General features: G+C 39.0%; 2 protein-coding genes and 1 pseudogene across 5 annotated transcripts in view; all 3 read left to right on the top strand.

Moving 5' to 3' along the window:
* The first annotated feature begins 45 nt into the window (after positions 1–45).
* Positions 46–25925, top strand: ABHD13 (abhydrolase domain containing 13). Of its 2 annotated transcripts, none has more exons than XM_070408606.1 (2): positions 46–128; positions 23195–25925. In XM_070408606.1, exon 2 carries the CDS (start codon positions 23215–23217, stop codon positions 24226–24228), a length of 1014 nt encoding a protein of 337 aa, XP_070264707.1. In that variant the 5' UTR covers positions 46–128; positions 23195–23214; the 3' UTR covers positions 24229–25925. The 2 variants fall into 2 exon arrangements, with proteins under 2 accessions (XP_070264707.1, XP_070264708.1); XM_070408607.1 differs by lacking the exon at positions 46–128 and adding an exon at positions 14188–14275.
* Positions 61–27548, top strand: part of TNFSF13B (TNF superfamily member 13b) — a 75318-nt gene continuing 47830 nt past the window's right edge. For 2 of the 3 annotated variants that reach the window (XM_070408610.1, XM_070408608.1), the window contains exon 1: positions 61–128. The gene's annotated coding sequence lies outside the window, so the exon portion shown is untranslated. Of the gene's footprint in view, positions 129–23472; positions 23524–27548 lie in introns of those variants that run through there. The other variant, XM_070408609.1, reaches the window with a different exon arrangement.
* LOC139006082 (farnesyl pyrophosphate synthase-like) lies at positions 13721–15431 on the top strand (annotated as a pseudogene).

Below are 27548 nucleotides of genomic sequence, written 5' to 3'. Positions count from 1 at the left end.
GGCGACGGCGGCGGCCCCTCGCTGGGAGGAGGACGATGTGGAGCGACGGAAGCGGCGCGGGGGGACGCTGCTCCGCGGCATCTGGTTGCGTGTCCGCGGCCGACTGCGCAGCCTGCGAGCAGGTCTAAGTAAGTGCGGTGCGCAGCCCGAGAGCCGCGGGGTCCGCTCATCCTAGGGAGGTCACGGGGAGCGGATTGGGGGGTGGGGCGGGGGGAAGCGGCTGGCGGGCGCCTCTTTGGCGCCCTGGCCCTGAGCTGCCTCCTCGGGAGAGCGGGGCTCCGCGCTCAGGCCCTGCGGCGCCCGCTCCCCGCCGCGCCGACTCCGGGAGGAGCCGAGTCCGCAGCGGCGGGTGGCGACCCAGATGAACCGCCCTTTGTGGAAACAGGACCTAGGCCTCCGGTGCCCTGCGGGGACGGTGCCTAAACGTATCTTAGAGTCACGTGTCAGTGGTCTTTCTAGTAGCGAGTGCAAACCAATACATAGAAATCATCCCGTCCCACCCCCGCACTTCCCGCACACGGATGAAAAGTGACATAAAAATCCCGGCTTCGAGGTCTGAGGCTTGTGGTAGCCCGCACCCATCCACGTCTCTAACAGGTTTACACCTTCGGGTTTCAGGGCAGGAAGTTTTGGGTGTTTAAGAAACAGCAGGAGATCTCCCTCCCCCCTCACGCCCCCCCCCCCCCCCCCAATGCAATTGAAGTCAATTTTGTTGTCGATCTTTGTGAACAATTATTCTCTGCAAGTCGCGTTACTAGTAGTATTACCCAAGGTCTCATGACCAAGAACAAGTCCTTTATTCCACAGCTTTTGCATATGTTTACTATTACCTGAATGGAAATGCACCAGAGGACCTGGGCTTTAAGTGTTGATGTTTGATTTTCATTGATCCTCTCCTAGTTTCTTGGGCACAGATTAATACTTATTTGTCTACATGCTTTGATCAATCACCTATCTTTTACTAAAAGGTTACATTTTATTCCACTAAACTAGAACATTTAGTCGTCCCAGAGTTAGGTCATAATTATCCTACCTAAGGCATAGACTGCACAATTCAGTGATTGTTAGAAGAGACTATGTGCCAGGCACTGCTACCTACTGAAAATTGAGAGTTGAACAAGACGAAGTCACGCTCATCAGGGAAGTCGGAGTCCATGGAAAGCAAATGAGTTATCCTATAATAGTAAGTGCCACGTTACTTTGTACCAAGTACAGAATATGGAATGATTGGCAAAAGGGAGTAGAGGTCCAGGGAAGACCTTCGGAAGGTTTTGGCAGTAAAGTAAGGCATTGCTCCAGTTATTTCCTGTGTGCAAGTACTCAGTTAATCCAAGCCTAGGAGAACTTGTAGTCGTACTTACTTTCACTGACTCTGCACTGACAGTACCTTAAGTTTTGCCTCACAGAAGTAACTACATTTACTGATACTGTGCTTTACATTTGATCTCAGCAGTTTTGCACTTACCTGTTTCATCCCCTTAAACGCATGAGAAAACATATTTAGAGAGGCAGAGTTGGCAAAAGCCACCTAGCTATTAACAGACCAAGCCCCAAGACACTCTCCACTGCACTACACTGCCTCTCATTAATAGTTAATTTGAAATGATGAGAGCCAGCCAGCCGGTGAACATCTGCAAACAGATCTTGGCACACCACCTGCCTCCTGGCCCCATTTCATGCCCCTCGCCCTCTGAGGATTTACTAACCAAGTTGTCCTGGGTTAACAATATGACTTCGTGCTGGGTACAGGAATCTTTAACCCAACACTCTCCTGTGATCTCCCCTCTCTTGTCACTTATCTCAGGAAAATGTATTTCTATCTCTGTTTTTCATTAATTCAGAACTCAATTATTACTCAGAGATTCTAAAATTTCTCTAATTCTTATTTAGTCACTTCAGGGATGCCTGAGGCCCTTTTATACTCATTTTAGAATACACCTAAAGAAGATTCTAGTTCTTCTAATTTATTCTAATTAAGATTTTTCCCTGATAAGATAGGCTGCTACTAAATTAGTACATTTTCAGTTACTGCTTCTTATAGGTGTTACTGGAATTTTGAAGGTGTAGAATTTCCAGAACATGAACTGGGATTTCAGGCATTTATGAGCTTGCCTGAGACACTTCTTCTGTAACATTGATTTCATAAATTAATTATAGGTTTAAAAATAAATTATAGGTTTCATCCATGCAGTTTATAGTAAAACATTAACAATGAACATTACCCCTTTGTAAGTAGGAAACTTCCTGAATTTCTTTGTCTTAATTCAAACATCTGTTTTGCATTGATAGCCTTGTAGATTTTCTTTTTTTTTTACCATTTTCTTCCTTATGGATATTTATAATCTTTGAATAAATTGGATTGGCTTCCTAAGTGACAATAATCTATCATCTTTTTTTTCTGTCAAGAGTTTACTATATTTACTAAGTCTTCCATACTTCAAGTGAAGGAAAATGCACAAAAATACGATTATGTTGCTGCCCAGTATAATTGAAATATCTGCTCAAGCAGATTTAAATCCCAGTTTAAAATGCTGTCTGAACTGTTCAATTACTATCCAACATTTTCATAGGCAGTTATGTTCATTTGTCCCACAGGACTATTAATACACGCTTTTTCATTATTGATGGCATGTGGGTAACCATTAGGGAAATAGATGATTTATTCTGTGGTGTCTCCAGCACACTGACTGAGAGCAGCTATTTGTGTTTCCATTTCAGCTGTGCAGCTGGCATGGTTTCTTAACTGCCCCATGCTTAGCAGAAAAGGAGATGTACTCAGGCAGGAAGGCTGGATCTGAGTTCTGTATTACCTGAAATGTGATGAGAAGCTGTGAGTTCTCCCAGAGTACTTACAGAGCACCATGGGATACTCAGTGTTCCCCTGTAATGTAGATGTCAGCCGTGACACACGAATTTGCTTTCCACTTTGTACAGTTTTCACTTGAACCTACGCATTGTTCTGTCACTTGTAGGTATTTTTTAATGTATGAACAATTTTTATTTTTAAACAAGGTATTCCTAAAATTATTAATTTAAGATGGACTCTAAGGAGCTTTAAAAGTAATAGTTCACTAATGACTTAGGATATTTTTATTTATAATTGGTTAGCCTTTAATCAAATGGTTCTTGGAAAATTCCCATATAAGTAAAATCTTTTGTAGTTTTCTTTTTTTTTTTTTTTTTTTTTTTTTTTTTTTTTTTTTTTTTTTTTTTAAATTAAATCTTTATTGTTCAGATTATTACATTTGTTCCTCTTTTTTCCCCCCATAACTCCCCTCCTTCCAGCTCCCACCCCACCCTCCACCCTCACTCCCCACCCACTGTGTTCATCCATAGGTGCATGATTTTTGTCCAGTCACTTCCCGCATCTCCCACACCCCTTTTTCCCCCAAGAATAGTCAGTCTATTCCCTTTCTATGTCCCTGATTCTATTATAATCACCAGTTCATTCTGTACATCAGGTTATTTATTCACTTGATTCTTAGATTCATTTGTTGATAGATGCATGTTTGTTGTTCATAATTTGTATCTTTACCTTTTTCTTCTTCTTCCTCTTCTTAAAGGATACCTTTCAGCATTTCATATAATACTGGTTTGGCGGTGATGAACTCCTTTAGCTTTTCCTTATCTGTGAAGCTCTTTATCTGACCTTCAATTCTGAATGATAGCTTTGCTGGATAAAGTAATCTTGGTTGTAGGTTCTTGGTATTCAGCACTTTGAATATTTCTTGCCATTCCCTTCTGGCCTGCAAAGTTTCTGTTGAGAAATCAGCTGACAGTCGTATGGGTATTCCCTTGTAGGTAATTGAGCCTCTTTCTCTTGCTGCTTTTAAGATTTTCTCTTTGTCTTTTGCTCTTGGCATCTTAATGATGATGTGTCTTGGTGTGGTCCTCTTTGGATTCCTTTTGTTTGGGGTTCTCTGCGCTTCTTGGACCTGTAAGTCCATTTCTTTCTCCAGGTGGGGGAAGTTTTCTGCCATTATTTCTTGAAATAGGTTTTCAATATCTTGCTGTCTCTCATCTTCTGGCACTCCAATGACTCTGATATTAGACCGCTTAAAGCTGTCCCAGAGGCTCCTTACACTATCTTCACACTTTCGGATTCTTTTTTCATTTTGCTTTTCCAATTGGGTGTTTTTTGTCGAATCTTTGGTTTGATTATTGTACTCCTCTGGTCTGCTATTGGGTATAATATTCTTTATTTCAGTCCGTGTATGCTTACTTTCTAATTTCTTTATCGTAGCATCGAGGGTCTCATTAGTTTTCGTGAGGCTCTGCACAAATTTATGGCAAGCCCTCAAAATTGCGATTCTTAGCTCCATATCCTCCATTTCTGTCATGTTTTTTTGTCTCCGCATCTTTTATGCTTTCTTGGTGCACCCCCTTGTGGTCTCTGTGCGCAGTCTTGTTCTAGCCAAGCCTTAATTGTTGTAGTTAACACTAGAGGGGTTTGACCACCAGGCCGGCTGGCTGTGGAAATCAGCTGTGTGGAAAACGTCTGCCTTCTGGGGAGGTGCTAATCCAGCCTTTGCCTGAGGCGATCGGCAAATGGCTGTGCGCAGGTTTTGGGCGGGGCGGGATCAACAGGGCGGGCGGAGGGAGCAGTTATGGCCACGCTCAGTCCCGTTCCCAGAGGCTCTGCTTCTCAGAACCCCGTCAGCCACTGCAAACCTCGGAGAGAAAGCTGCCCTCAGGTCCCAACTGATGCCGGATAGTCCCGCTTCTCCCGTTTGAGTCTGGGTCCCTAGAGACTCGCCCGGATCTGGAGCCCAGAGTCTGAGACTCACTCCCGGCAGAAAACGACAACCGCGCCCTCAGCCACCAGCCCGCTTTGCGCGCGCACCTCGGTACCTTTGTATTTTCCACACTGCGCCGCCTCTGAGCCTCGATTTGCTGTTCTCTTTCCTTCTAGTTGTAGAGTCTCTCTTCAGCCAGCCTTCCTGTGGTTCTGGGTGATGTCCGTTCAGTCTTTTAGTTGTATTTTTGAAATGGTTGTTTGCGGCAGCGGTCTCCGGTGTTTACCTACGCCGCCATCTTGGTCTCTCTACATCTTTTGTAGTTTTCAAAGACCTTTTACTATTGGCAAAATCAGTAAATCAATATATAACGTGCAATACAATGCACACTTTGCAAATACAAGTAATTAGAATAATTAGCATTTACCTTTTTTGGCGAGACAGTTTTTATCTTCATTAAAATTAATTTTATCTGTAACTGAAAGAATAACATATTTGTCTGATTTACTTTGCTAATTATTGGGACTATAATAATTAAAATGTACCATTGCAGTTTGAGTTTTAGTTCTTGCTATATTTAAGTTGTTATTCTTTTTATAATTTTTTGTATAAAATGTTGCTGGGAAAAGTGATCCGAATAGATTATCAATGTCAGAGGGAGAGCAATAAAATCATTTGGCAAGGAGGAAGTTTAGGGTGGTTGTTACTCTAGACTTGGAATTAATCTTCAGTGTACTGTTTTGCCGTCATTTACTTTTTATTGGAGAGAATAACCTAAGTTTCATTAACAAAGCACAGAACAAACACTGCTGAGTTCATGGAAACGCATGACAGTTCCTTGTATACTTATTTCCTGGTTTTTCTTTCTCTCCTCTCAATAACACACTCCTAAAACATACTATATATGTTGTTCTACATAAAGATTGTTTAGCCAAAGTTATATTCTATAATTTTAACTATGAGATCTTTAAAAATATGTTATTTTGATGATGAAGGTCTGGGGCAGAGGTGGGCAAACTTTTTCACTTGAGGGCCACAATGGGTTCTTAAACTGGACCGGAGGGCCGGAACAAAAGCATGGATGGAGTGTTTGTGTGAACTAATATAAATTCAAAGTAAACATCATTACATAAAAGGGTACGGTTTGTTTTTTTTTTAGTTTTATTCATTTCAAACAGGCCGGATCCGGCAGTTTGCCCACGGCTGGTCTGGGAAGAAGACTAAAAATGTATGATGAATACAGTATTTTACAAACCTCAATTGAAATATAAAATCACTACATCTTTGCACATCAGAGATTTCTAGAGACCTGTTTTTAATCTTGGGTGCATACTTAATGTCTCTCAGTAACTTTTCAATTACTATTAAAAATCATATAACCAGGGGCACCAACCTTCTATTTGTAAAGATACTATTATTTATAATCTAATGCGTATTTCTCCAACTTTACCTTTTATTTTTCTATGGCCTGTAAAATAGAATTTGTGAGATCTTAGGGGTTATTCAGATACACCTTTTCCTTTTACAAATGTAGAAATTTAGATGAAAATGGGGCACCACATCTAACTGTGGACTTATGTAGTGATCTGAGAATGTAGGATGCAGCACTCACTAGATAAAAGCCTCACTCAGGGCCTAAACCAGGCTGAAAGGTACTGTCTCTAAAATTTCTCATCTGTCTTATGTTTATGAGCTTTGGAGAGCTGAAGAATGTTAGGTGTTTTTATTAAAGATATTTATCTTCTAGTATCTAGCAAGCTTTAGTAACCTGTATATATATATTAAATGAACAAAAGTTTTAACATAGTACATCATTCTAAATTTGAAGGAGATAGTCTCTAGGGGAAAAAAAGCAATAAGGGTATAGAGGTAGGCAGTATAGAAAAGTAGTTACCAAACTTTATTCTCAGAACCCCTTTACATTTTCTTATCCTCTTTACAGTTTTAAAAAAATTTGAGGATTCCAAAGAGTTTTTGTATGTGTGGACTAAATATAGATATATTTATTGTATTAGAAATTAAAACTGGTAGGTTATAAAATTAAACTTTGTCATTTCAAAATTATAAAAGGCTAATATGCAAATTGACTGAAGAGAATGACCAGTTGCTATGATACGCCCTGACCACCAGGGGGCAGGCACTCAGTGCAGGAGTTGCTCCCCGGTGGTCAGTGTGCTCCTACAGGGGAGTGCCACTCAGCCAGAAGTTGGACATCCTCTGAGGGCCCCCAGACCGTGAGAGGGCGCAGGCTGGGCTGAGGGACCCTCCTCCCCAAGTGCATGAATTTTGTGCACTGGGCCTCTAGTTTCAAAATAACAGTAAAAAAATGTATTACATATTAACATAGTAGCATTTTTGGGGGCAAAACAATTGTCTTTAGAAAAAATAGCAAGGAATGTGGCATCGTTTTACATTTTTGTAAATATCTTTAATGTCTGCTTAATAGAAGACAGGCAGATTTTCATGTTTCATTCTCACAGTAGGTTGTTTTAGATGAAATATATGGAAAAAAATCAGGCCCACACAAATTTATAGTTGTAAAAGGAGTATTTTTATAGTCTTTTAAGATAATCTATATATATAAAAGGCTAAGCGACCGACTGTACATCTGTCTGACCTTCTGACCAACCAGCTGGTACATATGACGTGCACTGGCAATTTAATAATAAATAAATATTGACTCCTGCATGCGCAATACATATAAAGCTCTCCCTAGTGCCAATCACACACCTCTGATTTGATCTGTCATTGTCGATCGTGAATTTGGTTTTTTTTGTGGACATTCTGAAGCTGTGTTGTTTTTATATCATGTTTTTGTTGTTTTTATATCATGTCTTTGTTGTTATATCATGTTATTGTTAAACAATTTATATATTCATATGCATTTTACTAATTTTCTTTAATCTCTGACACTTCTATTGTATAGAAATGGCAAATAGCAATATTAAAATATGTCTTCCAATTAATTGCCTTTCAATGTGCAAGAATCCATGCACCAGGACACTATTGTGGATATTTTCTGATACTACAGTACTTAACAGGTGGTAGTTTCTTAAAGGACATTTACATTGTGGAATCTGAAACGCATATCAAAGAACTTTTTATCTCTGTTACATTAAAATCTATTGTTTTTTGTTTTTTGTTTTTTTCTTTATTGATTAAGGTATTACATATGTGCCCTTATCTCTCCATTCTCTCCCTCCCACCCCCACCCCCCCACTTATGCCATTACCCTCCCCCCCTTAGTGTCTGTGTCCATTGGTTAGGTTTATATGCATGCATACATGTCCTTTGATTGATCTCTCCCCCTTTTCCCCACCCTCCCCTGCCTTCCCTCTGAGGTTTGACGGTCTGATCAATGCTTCTCTGTCTCTGGATCTGTTTTTGTTCATCAGTTTATTGTTCATTATATTCCACAAATGAGTGAGATCATTTGATATTTATCTTTCTCTGACTGAGTTATTTTGCTTAGCATAATGCTCTCCAGTTCCATCCATGCTGTTGTAAATACTAGGAGTTCCTTCCTTTTTACAGCAGCCTAGTATGTATTCCATTGTGTAGACATACCACAGTTTTCTAATCCACTTCATCTGCTGATGGGCACTTAGGCTGTTTCCAAATCCTAGCTATTGTAAATTGTGCTGCTATGAACATAAGGGTGCATATATTCTTTCTGATTGGTGTTTCTAGTTTCTTGGGATATATTCCTAGAAGTGGGATCACTGGGTCAAATGGGAGTTCCATTTTTAGCTTTTTGAGGAAACTTCATACTGTTCTCCACAGTGGCTGCACCAGTCTGCATTCCCATCAGCAGTGCACAAGGGTTCCTTTTTCTCCACATCCTTGCCAGCACTTGTCCTTGTTGATTTGTTGATGATAGCCATTCTGACAGGGGAGAGATGGTATTGCATTGTCGTTTTGATTTGCATCTCTCAGATGATTAGTGACTTTGAGCATGTTTTCGTATGTCTCTTGGCCTTTCTTATGTCTTCTTTCAAAAAGTGTCTATTTAGGTCAGGGGTCCTCAAACTTTTTAAACAGGGGGCCAGTTCACTGTCCCTCAGACCACTGGAGGGCCGGACTATAGTTAAAAAAAAAACTATGAACAAATTCCTATGCACACTGCACATATCTTATTTTGAAGTAAAAAAACAAAACGGGAACAAATAGAATATTTGTATTTTCATGTGGCCCACGGGCCGTAGTTTGAGGACCCCTGGTTTAGGTCCATTGCCCATTTTTTGATTGGGTTGTTTATCTTCCTTTGGTTAAGTTGTATGAGTTCCCTGTAAATGTTGGAGATTAAACCCTTATCAGTGATAACATTGGCAAATGTGTTCTCCCATGCAGTGGGCTCTCGTTATTTTGTTGATGGTTTCTTTTGTTGTGCAAAAGCTTTTTATTTTGAAGAAGTCCCATTTGTTTATTTTCTCTTTAGTTTCTATTGCCTAGGAGCTGTATCGGTGAAGAAATTGCTTTGGCATATGTCTGAGATTTTGCTGCCTGTGGATTCCTCTAGTATTTTTATGGTTTCCTATCTTATGTTTATGTCCTTTATCCATTTTGAGTTTATTTTTGTGTATGGTGTAAGTTGGTGGTCTAGTTTCATTTTTTTTGCATGTGTCTGTCCAATTTTCCCAACACCATTTACTGAAGAGACTCTCTTGACTCCATTGTATGTTTTTGCCTCCTTTGTCAAATATTAATTGAGCATTGTGTTTGGGGTCAATTTCTGGGTTCTCTATTCTATTCCATTGATCTATATGACTGTTCTTGTGCCAGTACCAGGCAGTTTTGAGAACAGTGGCTTTGTAATACAGCTTGGTATCTGGTATTGAGATCACACCTACTTGGTTCTTTCTCAAGATTGCTGTGGCTATTCGGGGTTTTTTTTTATTCCAGATGAATTTTTGGAGAGTTTTTTTAGGTCTGTGAAATATGCTGCTGGTATTTTAATGGGGAGTGCATTGAATCTATAGATTGCTTTGGGTGATTTGGACATTTTAATGATGTTGATTCTATCAATCCATGAACACAGTATGTTCTTCTACCTGTTTATGTCTTCCTCTATCTCTTTTTTCAGTGTCCTATAGTTTTCTGAGTACAGGTCTTTTACCTCCTTAGTTAAGTTTATTCCTAGGTATCTTAATTTTTTTGGTGCAGCGGTAAATGGGATTGTTTTTGTTTTTTTAATCCATGCCTGATTTTGTGACACCATTCATCGGTCCTTTGGAAAATAATAATTTGCCATATTGAGCAGATCTTGCAAATGTTGACATGTTTAATAGGTTTTCAAAATCTCATCTATATATATAAAACCCTTATATGCAAATAGATTGAACGGCGAAACAACCAAACAACTGAACAACCAGTTGCTATGATGTGCACTGACAACCAGGGGGCACACGCGAAACATGGCAGGTGTTGGCAGCAGGTGGCATAGTGCGGAACATGGCGGGCATTGGCCACAGTGGGATAGTGGAGCTGGTAAGTGGGGGTGCCAGACCAAGGCGGGGCGCTAGTTGCTGTCTTGGGGGCAAGCCTCTGGTGGTTATTGAAAATTCTTTGCTCCCGCGTGCCATAGTCCCGCAGGGCACTCTCACTCACTGCCGACACCAGCCCCACTCGCATCCGCTGCCAGCGCCGGAGCCACTGCTTGTACCCACGGGCGGCACCCGGTGCCAGCCCCAAGCGCTTGGCGCCATCAGCAGTTGCGAGCAGCGGCTGCCGGCCCCGATCACCCCTCAGGGCTTCGCCCCACTCGCACCCACTGCTGGCACTGGAGCTGCCTCTTGCACCCGCCGCCAACGATAGCCCCACTCTCACCCACTGCTGGCACCGGAGCTGCCGCTCGCACCCACTGATGGCACTGGCCCTGCTCACACTCACAGCTGGTGCCAGAGCCACCGCTCGCACTCGCTGCCAGCGTTCTGCGCCAGCCCTGATCACTCAGCATCGTCAGCGGGTGCAAGCGGCGGCTGCCAGCCCCGATCTCCCCTGAGGGCTTCTCCACCTCCCTCTGCTCCTGAGGGGCGATCGGGGCAGCAGCCACCGCTCGCATACGCTGACGGTGCCAGCCCCGCTCTCACCCGCTGCTGGCGCTGGCCCCAATTGCTCTGCGCTGTCTGTGGGTGTGAGTGGGGCTGGTGTCGTCAGCATTTGGGAGTGGCAGCGGTGGGAGTGGGGCTGCCAGCAGAAGGGACCAGGGGCCACTGTGGGAGGGGCCGGGCATGGGCATGGAGAATGGGCCAGGACCCATCCCCATGTCCACTGTACCCTCACAGCTCACAGTTCCTTTCAAGATGCATGAATTCGTGTACTGGGCCCCTAGTTTGTTAATATGATGCTTTAATCCGAAAAGTGTCTAAGTCATGGGAAGCTATTGGCAACTTCATTCATTTTCCAGAAAATGTCTACCTAACACTTGAGTTTGAGTAACCACTTGTTAATTGTCTTTTTAAGTCAGAATGTTGCCACCTAAAAAAAGCCGTTAACTCAACTCACAACTCATATTTCATTACACAGCACCTAGTGCTTTATGTCAAACATTTGTCATACAAAGTGTTTAAAAGTTATGTACTCATTTTGTTGAAATATAATTAATAATTTTAACTGCTTCTTCAATGACATTCTTAAATAAAACTGATTTCATCATCCCATTTCCTGGAATTCATTGTGATAAAGAATACAATAAGTGGCTTCTACATTTTGGTGCCAATACCATTCTTGCTAAGGCACCAGCAGTTTTACCTCCCACTGATTTTGCACCATTAATGCAAATGCCAGACAATGAAAAAGCATCTTTGTAATTATAATATTGATTTCCAAGATCCCTTGAAAGAGCCTTGGGGACTCCAGGGCCTTGGAACCACCAACCACCCTTTGAGAATCACTGGCATAGAAAGATCTCAGGTTTATAAAGTTGATTAATTCAGTTCAACTGCTCTGATTTTCTCTACACTGTCCATGCCAAGTATTTATTTAGATTATGCTTGAATACGTCCAGTTCTTGTGAAAAATTGTGTTTAAATGAATAAAAATGAGTGTCATAGACAGCTGTTTGATAAAAGTAAATGAAATCCTTAAAAAGTTTCCATGCATTTTTACTGGGTTCCTATAAGTAATCAAGCATGATGGAATTTAGATATTACTAAACCTATATTGTAAAGGACACATGCTTAAGATTTTATTTTTATTTTCCTATATTTAAGGACAATTGTGGCCCTTTCTTTGATTTTCTTTGTGTCATCTGTAATTAAATAAGCTTATGTTAGACATGTACAGTTCTATATGTCTATGTCTGGTTTCCTGAGTAGATCATGAGTTACTTAAGAACAAGAACTGTTTTTTATAATTTTGAAATAGTTTATAGTATCTAGGCACTATGATTCACATAGCAGGTAACCACACATATTTATAGCATTGTCTTTAATTTTTAAATAGTATGGTACGATGAAATGGAATCTCATGAGGCTTGAAAGCCAGCCTTGGTACCACTTCAGTGGTCCAGGCTGGGTTTGAAAATTCCTTGGGGACCTGTCCTTGTATTGTGAGAACTGGGTTTGAGAATTCCTTGGGGACCTGTCCTTGTATTGAGTATAACTTTGGTATTGATGTCTTTTATTTTTAAACTAGAGGCCTGGTGCATGAAATTCATGCATGGGTGGGGTCCCTAGGCCTGGCTGGTGATCAGGGCAGGATTGGGAGAAGAGGTGACGGTCTCCGGGCCAGGTGCAGAAAGAACAGACACCAGACGCCAATGCCACCATCGGCACCCGACCACCGCATGGTTCCCTGCCTCCCCATTCTTCCCCTCGCCACCGCGCCGCCACTGGGGGAGGGACTTCGGGAGGTTTGCTGGCCAGGGGGAGGGGCCACGGGAGGTTGGCCGCCTTCTCCCCTCCTCTGTCCCTCGCTACCTGCCACATGGCAGGCCAATTGGGGCCTGCCAGCCAGGGGAAGGGACAGGGTAGTGACCGTGGGAGGTTGGCCGCCGGCCCCAAGGAGGGGACCGGCCCTTGGCCCCCTGGGAAAAGGGCCACGTCCGCCACCACCCACCCCCGATTCCCCGTCCCAGCCCAGGGCCTGGCCAGGGGGAAGGACCGTGGGAGGTTGGCTGGCCGGGGGGAAGTTGGCTGTGGGAGTGCACTGACCACCAGGGGGCAGCTCCTGCATTGAGTATCTGCCCCCTGGTGGTCAATGCGTGTCACAACGACTGGTTGTTCCGGTCGTTCCAGTAGCTTAGGCTTTTATATATATAGATCATCAGTCTATAGAATAGTTATTTAAATATTTTTCCTTAGAAATGAAACCATTTGCAATCCTCCAAGTATATATATGAGATGATTAAGGTAAGTTGAGTGTGCCTATCTCTCCATTGACTTATTGCTCAGCTAACACTAGTCAACATGGTGGTTCTGAGAGCTTGACTGCTTTAAATTGTTTGTATTTTTAGTCTTAAATTGGCTGTTATATAGTCACAGTGGGCTAATATTTAAAGACAGGAAGCACATGGAGCACTAAATGTGAACTAAGTAAATTAATGAGGACCATAAAATTCTTAAGATCATTACTAGATCTGTAAGTTGCATTCATATGATGAAAGTGCTTATATAATACATCAATATGTTGCTTATACTTTAAAACCATTCTTTTAAAAGGAAATATATCTACTTGTGTATATATTATAAAAATTAATCATGCTTTTAATAGATTATTTCTTCAGAATTATTTACTAATATCAATATGACATCTCTAACTACTTCATCTAAATAAAAAGCACCAACATTATTTTTAAGGTTGACTTTTAAAACTTCAAATATAAGATCTGTGCATGTTAAATAATATGCCTATTTTTGATACTGTAACATAATTTTAGATTACTTTCTTATATATTGACACTCAGAATCAAACATATGTTTTTAAAAAATATATTCGTTGAAAAACTGGCATTCAGGAACAGAGTATTTTCCTCCTCCCTCAGAATGAATGGAGACCAAAAGTTGGATGTTTATGACCAAAAAAAGCAGAATTTCATTGAGTACTTCTCCCAGATTTTCAAGGTACTGACTGAGGATGACATGGGGCATCCAGATACAGAAGATGATATTGCCCTGCTCAAAGAGGTCCTGGAGTACAGTGTCATTGGAGGGAAGTACTAACGGGGAATGACGGTGCCTGGTGGAACTAACAAAGCAGGATGCTGATAGTCTCCAACTGGCCATGACTGTGGGCTGGTGTGTGGAACTGCTCTAAGCTTTCTTCCTGGTGTCAGATGACATGGATTCATCCCTCACCTGATGGGGGCAGCTCTGCTGGTGTCAGAAGCCAGGTATAGGTTTGGATGCCATCAATGATGCTATACTTCTGGAAGCATGTATCTCCTCACTGCTGAAGCTCTGTTGTTGGGAGCATCCCTATTACCTGAACCTGATGGAACTCTTCCTGCAGAGTTCCTATCAGACTGAGATTGAACAGACCCTGGACCTCATCATAGCCCCCCAGGGCAGCATGGATCTTGGCAGATTGACTGGAAAGAGGTACAAATCTGTTGTCAAGTATAATATAGCTTTGTACTTCTCTCTTCCTGTAGCTGCTGTCAGGTGTATGGCCGGCATTGATGGGGAGAAGGAACACGCCAATGCCAAGAAGATCCTGCTGGAGATAGGAGAACTCTTTGAGATTTAGGATGATTACTTTGACTTCTTTGGGGACTCCAATGTGACGGGCAAGATTGGCACTGACACCCAGGACAACAAATGCAGCTGGCTGGTGGTTCAGTGTCTGCAATGGGCCTTTCTGGAACAGTGCCAGATCCTGCAGGAGAATTATGGGTAGAAAGAGGCTGAGAAGGTGGCCCAAGTAAAGGCACTCTATGAGGAGCTGAATCTATAGGCTGTGTTCATGTAGTATGAGGAAGACAATTGCAGCCACCTTCTGGGTCTCATCAAGCAGTACTCTTTGCCCCTACCCCCAGCTATCTTCCTGAGGCTAGCACACAAGATCTATAAGTGGATAAAGTGACTGCCAGGGTGGAGAGAGGCTCTCAATAAATTACAATAAATCCTCAAAAAATATATGTATTTACACATGCTTTTTTTCTAATTGACATATAGCATGCAAAATGTTAGGTGAGGAAGAAGTGTGTAGTTTTGGATAATTTTTAGATGTTGATGAAGCATCAGGTACTCAAGGAACTGATAAATTGATGTAGATGAAGTAGACATAGACAATGGAAATACTTCATACACAAGTATGATAGTTGGAACCATGAGAAAGCATGAAATCACTGAGGAGAAAGAAGGTAAGTAGATAGGACCTTGGAAAATGCCTAAATTGGAGTAGGTCAGAGGGGAAAACACAGGAATTTGAATATACTGGAAGCTGAGAAAGAATTAATGTTTGGTGCCACTTAGGGGTATGGTGTTGCAGTGTGAATTGAGAGAAATACATTAGAATTATTAGCAAGTGAGGTTTGCTTTTTATGAGTGATTAGAGACCTGGTGCACGAAATTCGTGCCAGGATTGGGCCTAAACTGACAGTTGGACATCCCTCTCAAAATCCTGGACTGCTGGCTCCTAATCTCTCACCTGCCTGCCTGTCTGGTCGCCCCTAACTGCCTACCCCCCTCTGCCAGCTTGGTTGCCCCCAACTGCCCTCCTCTGCCAGCCTAGTCACCCCTCACTTCCCCCCCTGCCAGCCTAATCACCCCCAACTGCCCTCCCTGCCGGTCTGGTCACCCCCAACTGCACCCCCCCCCCCCCCCACTGGCCTGGTCTCCCATAACTGCCCCCCCCCCCCCCCCGCCCGCCTGGTTGCCCCTGTCTGCCCCCCGCTGCCAGCCTGGTCGCCCCCAACGGCCCTCCCTGCTGGCCTGGTTGCCCCACACAACCTGCTGTTTAGTCATTTGGTCGTCCCTCATTAACACCCTGCCCGTCTGGTCATAGGCAGCCATCTTGTGAAGGTGTGACGGTCAATTTGCGTATTACCGCTTTATTATATAGGATCATTGTAAGAGTTACTACATCAGATTCTCGTGATAGTAAGTAGTTGAGTTACCAGGGGTGGTTAAACTTACAGACATGTATTAGAGACATTTGACATGTGACAGCTGGTGTGGTAACATGGCAAAAGGCAGAAGTGAGAAGTGGTAATAAGGCATTTATTTGAGATGTAGACATAAGGTTAAACACATAATCTATATAATAAAAGGCTAATATGCAAATCAACCAAATAGAACGACGACTGGTCGCTATGACACGCACTGACCACTAGGGGGCAGATACTGAATGCAGGAGCTGTCTCCTGGTGGTCAGTGTGCTTTCACAGGAGGAGCACCGCTCAGCCAGAAGCCGGGCTCATGGCTGGCTAGCGCAGCAGCGGTGGTGGGAGCCTCTTCCACCTCCACGGCAGTGCTAAGGATGTCCGACTGATAGCTCCCAGACTGTAAGAAGGTGCAGTCTGGGCTGAGGGACCCCCCCCCCCCCCCACGAGTGCATGAATTTCATGCACTGGGCCTCTAGTCCTATATAATAAAAGGCTAATATGCAAATTGTCCCCTTGACCGGGAGTTCAACCAGGGGTCAGGGCCAGCCCACCAATCCCTCCCCCTCCCCCTGGCCAGCCCCGCCCCCGATCGGGGTTGGCGGCCAGACCCCACTGGGTTTCTAGTAATGTAGAGCAAGAGAGATGAGAGTTTATTGGTTGACTAAGATTCTCTTCTCCACAGATGTAATCTTTTTTCCCCGTAAGGTACCCTTCTAAGTAGTAGTAAGCTTGATTGAACTTTGAATATATGAAACTCACCATTTCTCTTGATTGTTTATGATGCTAAGATGTTATCAGCAAATGCATTTCAGCATGGAAAAGAACCTGGCAAATAATCCATCTCTCCTGGCAACACATTTTATAAATATTTTGCCTTAAGGACATACTTTAGAGCAGCGATTCTTAACCTGTGGGTCGCGACCCCTTTGGGGCTCAGACAACCCTTTCACAGGGGTCGCCTAAGACCATCGGAAAACACATATAATTACATATTGTTTTTGTGATTAATCACTATGCTTTGATTATGTTCAATTTGTAACAATGAAAATACATCCTGCATATCAGATATTTACATTACGATTCATAACAGTAGCAAAATTACAGTTATGAAGTAGCAACGAAAATAATTTTATGGTTGGGGGTCACCACAACATGGGGAACTGTATACAAGGGTCGCGGCATTAGGAAGGTTGAGAACCACTGCTTTAGAGGGTAACTAATCACCTTGCTTTTTCTTCATGACCAGAAGCAGTGGTCTTGTGTTCAGCTGGGCATTCACACTCATAAGACCCAATGGACCATACCTGGCACAAGCCTCTCTGCTTTGTTGAAAAAAATGAGATAGAAAACCCAAGAAATCATCATCAGGTGTATTGTTCCTGAATGATAGTATAGGCTAGTGGAAAGATGACACATGGGTGGGTGCCTCCTGACTTGTTTTGTGCTCCACAAGACAATATCTTTTTTAACAGCACATGGGCATAGTGTCCAGGATTCAGCAGAGGGACAGGCCAGTTGCAGATTATGTACCATTCAGAAAAGCCCACTCTTTTTACTTCTCACTTGGCATGTGTAGCCCTGCTCCCTGTCTGCTCAATCCAGATTTAGCTCACCAATAGTGGTCAAGTTTAGCACACAAAATGTTGCTTAGAAACATAACTGATATCCTGCCTTTATGAGGTTTCCAGGGAAACCATGCTAGAAGGTTAGCCAGAGGTAATTTCTTTTATGGAGAGAAAAGGTTTTTGTTAACCCTTTACTCACGTTATTAGCAAAATAAATGGAAAACTTGCATAAAGCTTGCTGTAGAACCTACAGTGGACTGTATCAGAGACACTATTCATTTACATCAACTATCATAATAACATCTGTGATAGTTTCAGCAAACTTAGTAAATAAAAAATTCTTCCGGTGTTAAGTTTGCTTGTTCTAGTTCCCTTATGATAAAGACTAGGGAGCAGAAATTATTGGCAAATTGGATTATGTAAAAATAAGGCTGTCAGTGAGTGGAGGTCTCTTTCTAGACCATTAGTGTGCCATAAACATATTAGAAAAGACAAGTAGACAATCCAGAGCAGTTTTTACTAACCTGCCCTTAAAATTGACTTCCATTAGATGTTCCTCAAAATGAATTGGCTTTTATTCTGACTCTCACCATTTAACAATCCATTGTAAGATTATGTTTGTTTATCACAAAGTAATTTAGTTAAAGTGATGTTTCAGGAATGCTTTGTGGAAAACTGCAAGTTGAATATTTTCCCTAACCAATAATGGATTTAAATATGCAATTTTTCTGATATCCACTCTTAAACATGTGCCCAGTGCTCAGAATACAGTTATGTTTTCTTAGAAGTGGAAAGAAATCTGGATTGAGCAGAAGTTTAATAATTCAGATATATTACTGGATTTTTTTTTTTTAAATTTTTACTCTTGAGTATATGTAAAGTGTTATACTACCTAGTAGGGAATACAGTAGTGAAAAAGAGAAACATAGTTCCTTGTCTATTTAAATTCAGTATTGTATGTTGAAATTAGAAACTAAAGAAGCTACTTAAAACAATTGTTTTTCAGTTTGAATAATTGAAAATTTTAACTAGATACTGTGTGTGTGTGTGTGTGTATGTGTGTGTGGTTTGAATTAAAAAATATGCCTTGTCTAGATATTAGAAACTTTGTATTTTAGTGTTGCAGTAGGTTTTTTTAGTCATTGCTATACACTTTCATTTGAAAATTGAGTCAATTCACTCCTGACTCAATTTTCTGGGTTATAGAAATGCTTTATCATGTCCTTTTCAAATTTTCAGATTTCTTTTTTCTTATAGTTGTGTGGTAAATTCTGATTTTATGTTAACTTGAGCAGAACACAGTTAAGAATGCCAGAAATACTTGGTCACAAAAGCAAATAAAGTTAATAGATCTATAGCATTTATAAATGCTTTTTAAAATTTCATTTGATAATGTAGGCATTTTTAAGTTCTCATTCTACTGAAAAAGAATTCAGACTGGAAATAAGTGATAAACCCAAAATTATTCTACAGATAGGTATATGATAGCATAGACCGGGGTGGGCAACCCCTGGCACGCGTGCCAAACATGGCACGCCAGTAACTTTTGCTGGCATGCAAAACCCTCTCTCATAATCTTACATTTACAATTTTTGTGAACATTTGAATGACTTAAATGTTAAATTACAAGGAACTGGCAAGACACTTGATGTTATGTTTGGTTACATAAAGGCTTTTGAAAAGAAACTGGAAGTCTTTAAGAGGGATGTGGATGGTGAGAGATTTAGATATTTCCCAAACCTCAAGAGGCACATCAAAGACCTCCCAAAAGATGACAGAACAGACTGTCAAAGCCTTTAAAAGCTGTTTTTAAACATCATCGAGTCAACTATTGAGCAGTTCTTCTCAAGATTTGCGAAATTCAGAGAACTGGAAGAGACAGCAAAATTCATGAGGTTTCCAGACAGCATGAAACTGGAGGAACTAAACTTACAAATGTTTTCATGGATAGACATGGCTGACTTTGAAATGCAGTTGATTGAATTTCAGAGTAGCTCAGTTTGGAAGCAAAAATTTATTGACCTTAGAGTTGACTTGGAAAACATTGAAAAAAAAAAGCGATTAGAGACAAGAGTACCAGAGAGAAGTGTCAAAAACGAACTATTGAGGACTTGGAATGCCATTCCAGAAAATTTTTTCTGTTTAAAAAACTTTGCAACAGCATTACTCTCCATGTTTTCATCCACATACGCTTGTGAATCTTTGTTCTCAGTGATGAATTTTGTTAGGTCTCGTAATAGGAATAGCTTGACGGATGAAAGTACTAGCTCGTGCATATCTCTGAAGGTCACGAAATATAAACCTGATGTAAAATCTCTGTCAATCAGTGATGCAGCAGCAAAAGTCCCACTGATAATATCAAACGGAGTCATAAAGTTTTCTGTCGGACTATCAGTGTACATGTATACATTAAAAAATAAATGTATTTTTCATCATCATATACTGTGTTTTTGTCGCTCAAATGAATTTTATTATTTCTTCAAGGCTCTTCACATATGTACACCTTAAGAGATATCAAGTAGGCGTAACATGTTCTCAAAAAATTAGGGTTGGCACGCAGAAGAAGTTTGAGTCAGAGATTTTGCTGGTTTTGGCAAGCACTCACAAAAAGGTTGCCCACCCCTGGCATAGACTTTAAGACTGATGGAATTTTTGTGCCTTTTTCCCCCTACTATGTTTGAGTTAACCATCTCTCTGATACTTCTCACAAGTGATTGGCCTGATTATGAAAAAAAAAAAGTAAAAATTTTCACTAAAGAAATATATTAAATAATTTATTTTTGAAATATTACAGTGCTCTGGTATATTTATATTTTACATCCCAAACCTTGTTAATCCTAATTATTACATAAAATTCTTTTATTTTGATGTATACAGTTAATGCCAATGTGTTTTCATACTTGCCCAATACAACTTCTGTGTATATATGAAAAATCACTCAGATATTGCTTATAATTAAAAAAATAAAATTAAACTAAGTAACCATTAGATTAAATGTTTAAGTGACCAGATGTGTTGTTGAGAATTATCCACAACAATGAATGGATATAGAGAGTAGCCCTGTCTACTTTAAGCTATTGGTAAAATAACAGTCATAGATTATGAAAGGCCTTTTTTTGTTGACCAAGAACAATGATTTAGTATTTACTGTAATTGGCTTACTCTTTCAGTCTGATTTTTAACTAGTTCTGACACCTAGTGGTCAGGTATTGATTCGATAGTTTTTAAGTTTGGGTTTTTGTTTAGCTGATATACCTGTTTTTCTCTAGTATAGTGCTCATTGTAATAAAACTTTCTGCAACTGGGTGGCAGTATTGATTTCAGAGAAACTTCAGAAAAATACTATGGGTTTATGTGCAGTCATTTGAACAAGAATTCAAATTTAAAATCTGTTTAACAAAATAATAAATATGTTTGGTGAAATAATAGTGAAAAATTGAATCTATTAAATCATCTAACTCATCTTTATAGCCATTCTAACTTTATTTTATATTTCTGTAGTGTTTAAACCTAACATGATGAATTAAAATGCCACATTTATTAGCTTATGGCTACAGTACAGTTTTAAAAATTAACAATTATGTATCAAATGTAAGAGTGGCTTCTTTCTGATAGTTTTGTAGTAAAAGAATTTAATGTCTTTTAAAACTTGGTAAATATATAAGAAAAAGTGTAATGTGTCTTACTTCTTGCCATTTTAAGACAACATGCATACATTTTTTATTTGATTAAAAAGTTGACTTTTGATAGCTTTTTTCTGTATTTTTATCAGTTGTCTTTTTCAGCAATATTTTAAAATGTCTCTAATAAGTCATTTTTTAATTTTTCTCTGGTTCACAAAGAGAATTTCTGTTTCTTTTAACTTATCCCCCAAGTATTTATGGCTTTATCAATACAGCATAGCAATCAGTATTGACTCACTGGTATGAAATTGCAATAAGGACTATATAAAAGATTTTACATATTTTGTTATATTAGTAATCTGAAATTTCTTTTTAATCATATATGTTACTTATTTTTCCTGAAAATACAATATTAGAAACTAATGGTTAATTTAAATAAATTACTTTTTAAGTTTAGCTGTGAAAACCTCCAGGTAGAGAGGAAAATATTTTATTTTTCTTGTTCTGGTTTGTTTAATTATATTTTTTTCTACAATGTAAAAAGAATATTGACAATATTACATCAGATTGGTCTTGATAGGTTAGAGTCTGTTAACTACCTCTTTAATCAGGTTTGCCCTCAAACTATCTCAGTAATGCTGTAGAATTCCAAAATCTGTTGTGTTTCTATGTACTAATAAATTATCAGAAAGAGAAATAAAGAAAACAATCCTATTTTCAATTCCATCAAAAAGAGTAAGATATCTAGGAATCAGTTTAACCAAGGATGTGAAATACCAGTATACTGAAAACTGTAAGACATTAATGAAAGAAATTGAAGAAGATACAATTAAGTGAAAACTATTCCATGCTCATAGATTGGAAGAATTAATATTCTTAACATGTTCATACTACCCAAAGCAAACTACAGACTTAATACAATCTGTATCAAATTTCCAATGGCATTTTTCACAGAAATAGAACAAAATATCCTAAAGTTTCTGTGGAACCACAAAAGACCCCAAGTAGTCAAAAGCAATCTTTAGAAAGGAAAACAAAGTGGGAGGCATCTCTCTCCCTGAATTCAAACTGTATTACAAAACTGTAGTAATCAAAACAGTATTGCATTGGCACATAAATCAGTGGAACAGAATAGAGCCCTGAAATAAACCCACACATACATGGTCAATTAATTTACAACAAAGAATCCAGGAATATAATGGGAAAGGATAATATCATCAATAAATGGTGCTGGAAAAATTGGATCACTATCTTACCATGCACACAAATTAACTCAAATTGGAGTAAAGACTTCAATGTAAGACCTGAAAATCACCAAACTCCTAGAAAGAAAACTGGTAAGCTCCTTAATATAAGTTTTGGTAATGGTTTTTTGGCTCTGACACTAAAAGCAAAGGTAACAAAAGCAAAAATAAACAAATGGGACTATATCAAACCTAAAAGCTTCTAAACAACAAAGAAAACCATTACCAAAATGAAAAGACAACCTTTGAAGGGGAGAGAGTATTTGCAAATCATATATCTGGTAAGGTTTTAAAATCCAAAATATATAAAGAACTCATATAAATCAGTAGCTAAAAAATAAAAGGGCAGAATGTCTGAATAAACATTTTTCCAAAGAAGATATACAGATGGCCAATAGTACATGAAAACATTACTCATCAGGAAAATGCAAATCAAAACAGTGAGATATCACCTCATACCTGTTAAAATGCTAGTATAAAAAAGACAAGAAATAACAAATATTAGTAAGGATGTGGCGAAAGGGAACCATTGTTCACTGTTGGTGGGATGTAAATTGGTACAGCCACCATGAAAACAGTATGGAGGTTCCTCAGAAAATTAAAAATAGAAAGATAATACGATCCAGCAATTCCACTTCCAACTGTTTATCTGAAAAAAACGAAAATACAGCCAATCCACTTATACTTATTCCTGTGCCTCCTTGTTCCTTCATATAAAAAATTGGGAACCAGGCAATAAATACTAGTAAGCACATTTCACAAAATGAATATGGTTTGATGACTGTGTTAGCACTGGAGGGAGAAAGGAGACTGTTAACAGAAGGGACAAGGGAAATTAGAGCAACCATTTTTGTGGATGAACTGATGGAGGCTTCCAAGGATTCATCTAGTATCAAGATTTATATGTATCATGGATCTAACTTTAAAATAAGAGATATGTGTTGGATTACTGGTAATGTCTCTCTTTTTTTCTCTTTAGGACACTTACAGAGAGCTACAATGGAAAAGTCCTGGATGCTGTGGAACTTTGTTGAAAGATGGCTAATAACCTTGGCCTCCTGGTCTTGGGCGCTCTGCCGTATTTCTCTCTTACCTTTAATAGTGACTTTTCATCTGTATGGAGGCATTATCTTACTTTTGTTAATATTCATATCAATAGCAGGTATTCTATATAAATTCCAGGATGTATTGCTCTATTTTCCAGAACAGCCATCTTCCTCACGCCTTTATGTTCCCATGCCCACTGGCATTCCACATGAGAACATTTTTATCAGAACCAAAGATGGAGTGCGTCTGAATCTGATTTTGGTAAGATATACTGGAGACAATTCACCCTATTCTCCAACCATAATTTATTTTCATGGGAATGCAGGCAACATAGGTCACAGGTTACCAAATGCATTGCTTATGTTGGTTAACCTCAAAGTTAATCTTTTGCTTGTTGATTATCGAGGATATGGGAAAAGTGATGGAGAAGCAAGTGAAGAAGGACTCTACTTAGATTCTGAAGCTGTGCTAGACTATGTGATGACTAGACCTGACCTTGACAAAACAAAAATTTTTCTTTTTGGTCGTTCCTTGGGAGGAGCAGTGGCTATTCATTTGGCTTCTGAAAATTCACATAGGATTTCAGCCATTATGGTGGAGAACACATTTTTAAGCATACCACATATGGCCAGAACTTTATTTTCATTCTTTCCAATGCGTTACCTTCCTTTATGGTGCTACAAAAATAAATTTTTGTCCTACAGAAAAATTTCTCAGTGCAGAATGCCTTCTCTTTTCATCTCTGGACTCTCTGACCAATTAATTCCACCAGTAATGATGAAGCAGCTTTATGAACTCTCCCCATCTCGGACTAAGAGATTAGCCATTTTTCCTGATGGAACTCATAATGACACATGGCAATGCCAGGGTTACTTCACTAGCCTTGAACAGTTCATCAAAGAAGTAATAAAGAGTCATTCTCCTGAAGAAATGGCAAAAACTTCATCTAATGTGACAATTATATAATGTTTTTTTATTGCACTGTATTTTAGTTTGTGCAGAATGATAAAGAATGTTTCTTTCTGGAAGTGTGTTATATCTGTACTTGTCTGAAGAGTGACATTAAATGTTGAAAGGACTTTAGTGTTCTTTAAAGATGATCCAAATAGTTTTTTACATTTGGAAAACTATAATTGTTGGGATTATTTCATACATTTTCATCAAACCTTTCAATGTGTTTATGTGTCTGTATCTTTAGTTTAATATGCCAGTAGAATATATTCAAAAGTTTCTTGTTGCTAAAGTGGTACACTCTATATGATACTTAAGGTTAATGTCTGGGTGTGGAAGGGGAGATACAGACGAGAAACCTTCGGATATTATTCCTTTAGTAAATATTGGGACAATCATGGTATACAAGCTTAGTTCTATAACTGCATTTTTCACCTTAAAATGCATGATGATATTTTATTTCTTGAATTATGCAATGCAATGTTTTTAATGTAAATAGCACTGGTCATATACCAATGTATATGGTAACCTGGGTTATATCTATTTTTATGTAAACTATTTTGGTTTTGGCAAGAAGTGAAATTGAGGCCTGTGTGCAGGTTGCTATTGAATTTTGCTCTGGCGTATGCTGAGATTCAGCTTTTTCTTACAAATAAATGGGACCCCACTTTCCAACAAAAATGTACTGTGTTTTGTTAGGTACAGTCTAGATCATGGCATGCAAAAATAGAAATTTAGAATTTCACTGCAGCTTCAGTGTGCATCTTTGAACTTTTTTACATTTGTAGTTTTGGTGGCAAAGAGAATTTTACCTTTTATCAATTTCATAAGTCTACAGGTAAACCACCAATGGCAGTCATAATGAAGATAACTTGTTTAAGAATTAAAGTAGGAACTCTTATTACATAATTGTACATACTGTTTGACATAAGTTCCCTCATTTGATTTTTAAGTCCCAGTATCTAGGTATATCTAACTCTCTAAAGCCAAGGTGTCATTTATTGGACTTTCTGAAAATAAACACAACAAAACCAAAAAAGTTATGTTCTTTGGTTTAATATTTTAGTTATAAAATAGAACTGCAACAAAAGACAATTTTAGGAAGTCTTATTTTCTACATGTAGGAATGTGGGGATGAAGGAATGCTACAGCTTTTTATCACAGAACATATTACCCCATTTAACTATTAAATGGCTATCAGTGGGAAGTAGTGTTTAGTCATATAGAAATGTATGAAAAAATCTTTCAAAAAAGCTCCCTAAAATTGCAGGATTTACCTTAAATATATATATATATACATATATATAAGCTTTGAGGCATAAGTGTACTAAGTTGTGTCAAGCAGTCCTCAAAAATTAGATGTATTTGAGCTCTGTGCATTATGTCAGCTTTAAATGTAATATTTTGAATATTTTGGCTATATTTATTGGCTTTGTGCAAGCAGCTAGAACAGAAATAATGGGTCAATAGTTTTGACCTTAATTTAAAAACTCTTTCTATGGAGATAGGGCTAGAAATACTTTTGCCAAATAACATTCGCCTCATTCACTTTATGTCAATATTTAGAAAACACAGCAAATATGATGTTTTTCTATAAATTATTGTAAAAAAAAGTCATGCTTTTAAAAACAAATTTGGTAATGCATATCATGGAAAGTGTATTTTGTATGTATAATTTCACTACAATTAAAGGATACTTTTCATCTTGTCAATCATTGCTATGTAGAATGACTGTCTTAAATAGTGTACTAAAGGGAAAAAATCTAATACAAGATCTAGTGTACTTAGACATGAGCTTACATGGAAATCTTAGACTCATATCATTCTTAAAAGTTTATAAAGTACCTTCTTACATTTTCATGTAATCATTTAATCTACTACACTATGAAGGAATTTATCAAATTTAGTTGTAAATATTATGCTGATGAAGCCTAAAAGCTTTTTCTTCATCAGTGTTTTGTTTTATGCTTTTTAAAATACTCCATGTTTATAAAGTCTTTTTTTTTTTTTTTTTAATCTTTTTAAGTCAAGACTTCAAAAGTTGTAAAGTACATGTATCCCATCCCTACCTTCATTCTCTTTGGGTTAAGGAGCCTTTCTTCCTACAGCAAAGGGAAGAGTCTGTTTCTAGGGTTGTAGTACCTAATTTCTGTATTTGAGCATATTTCTTTAGATAGGGAGAAATAGAAAACAAAATCAGTTCTTCAAAATGTGTCTAATTTTTGGCCAAAGCATTTGATGTTAATAAAATGTGAATTCTGAATGAGTCACTTCATTTTGGATTCATAGGTTTAGTGGGAATAGAAGTGTGTCCGTCTTGTGTATTAATTTCTGGCTCACTTATCCAAGAGCAGCTCTGGGAGTTTCTGAATGAATTTTAAGTTATTAAGCTGTGGTAAATTTGGAAATATTTAAACATGGCAAGATATAATTTATTTAGATCAAAATCCATTGATTTAAAAGGGGATATTGGGGAGAAATGGCAAAAGGGATCCTAAAAGGGATATTGCAAAATATGGAAAAATAATTTGTAGAAGATAAAAGAATACTAATAGAATAGAAAGAGCAACAAAGTGAAAGGTGGTGTGTTAAATGTAGATCTAGGAAATAATTAACTGGTGAGATTGGTGAAAAGGAAATATAACAATGCAAAACAGTTAAATACCAGACATTTCTAACCAAGTGACTGGAGCACCCAATACTGCCACTACCCTATATTTTTGCAAGCACTTTGATTGTAAGGTAGATATTTTCATTACAATTTCGAATTTTTAAAAAATATATTTTTATTGATTTTCAGAGAGGAAGGTAGAGGGAGAGAGATAGAAACAGCAATGATGAGAGGGAATCATTGATCGGCTGCCTCCTGCATGCCCCACATGGGAGTGAGCCTGCAACCCGGGCGTGTGCCTTGACCAGGAATCGAACCGTGACCTGGTTCATAGGTTGATGCTTAACCACTGAGCCACCATGGCTGAGCTACAATTCTGAATTTTGTAGCTGAATAGGACAGCTTAAATTTACTTTTTTCATGATAGGCTCTAGTCTAGACACATGATAATTACCAAAGTTCTAGCTTTGGTAATGTGTCACTGGATTAATGATGTAATATTTCTTTTTTTTTTAAAATATATTTTATTGATTTTTTTACAGAGAGGAAGGGAGAGAGATAGAAAGTTAGAAACATCGATGAGAGAGAAACATCGACCAGCTGCCTCCTGCACATCTACCACTGGGGATGTGCCCGCAACCCAGGTACATGCCCTTGACCGGAATCGAACCTGGGACCCTTCAGTCCGCAGGCCGACGCTCTATCCACTGAGCCAAACCAGTTT

Source organism: Myotis yumanensis, unplaced genomic scaffold (assembly GCF_028538775.1).
Source record: "Myotis yumanensis isolate MYYU_CA2020_CCGP unplaced genomic scaffold, mMyoYum1.0.hap1 SCAF_3, whole genome shotgun sequence".
Taxonomy (NCBI): Eukaryota; Metazoa; Chordata; class Mammalia; order Chiroptera; family Vespertilionidae; genus Myotis; species Myotis yumanensis.
Note: the sequence above shows the minus strand (reverse complement) of the source record. Positions and strands in the feature narration are given on the sequence as shown.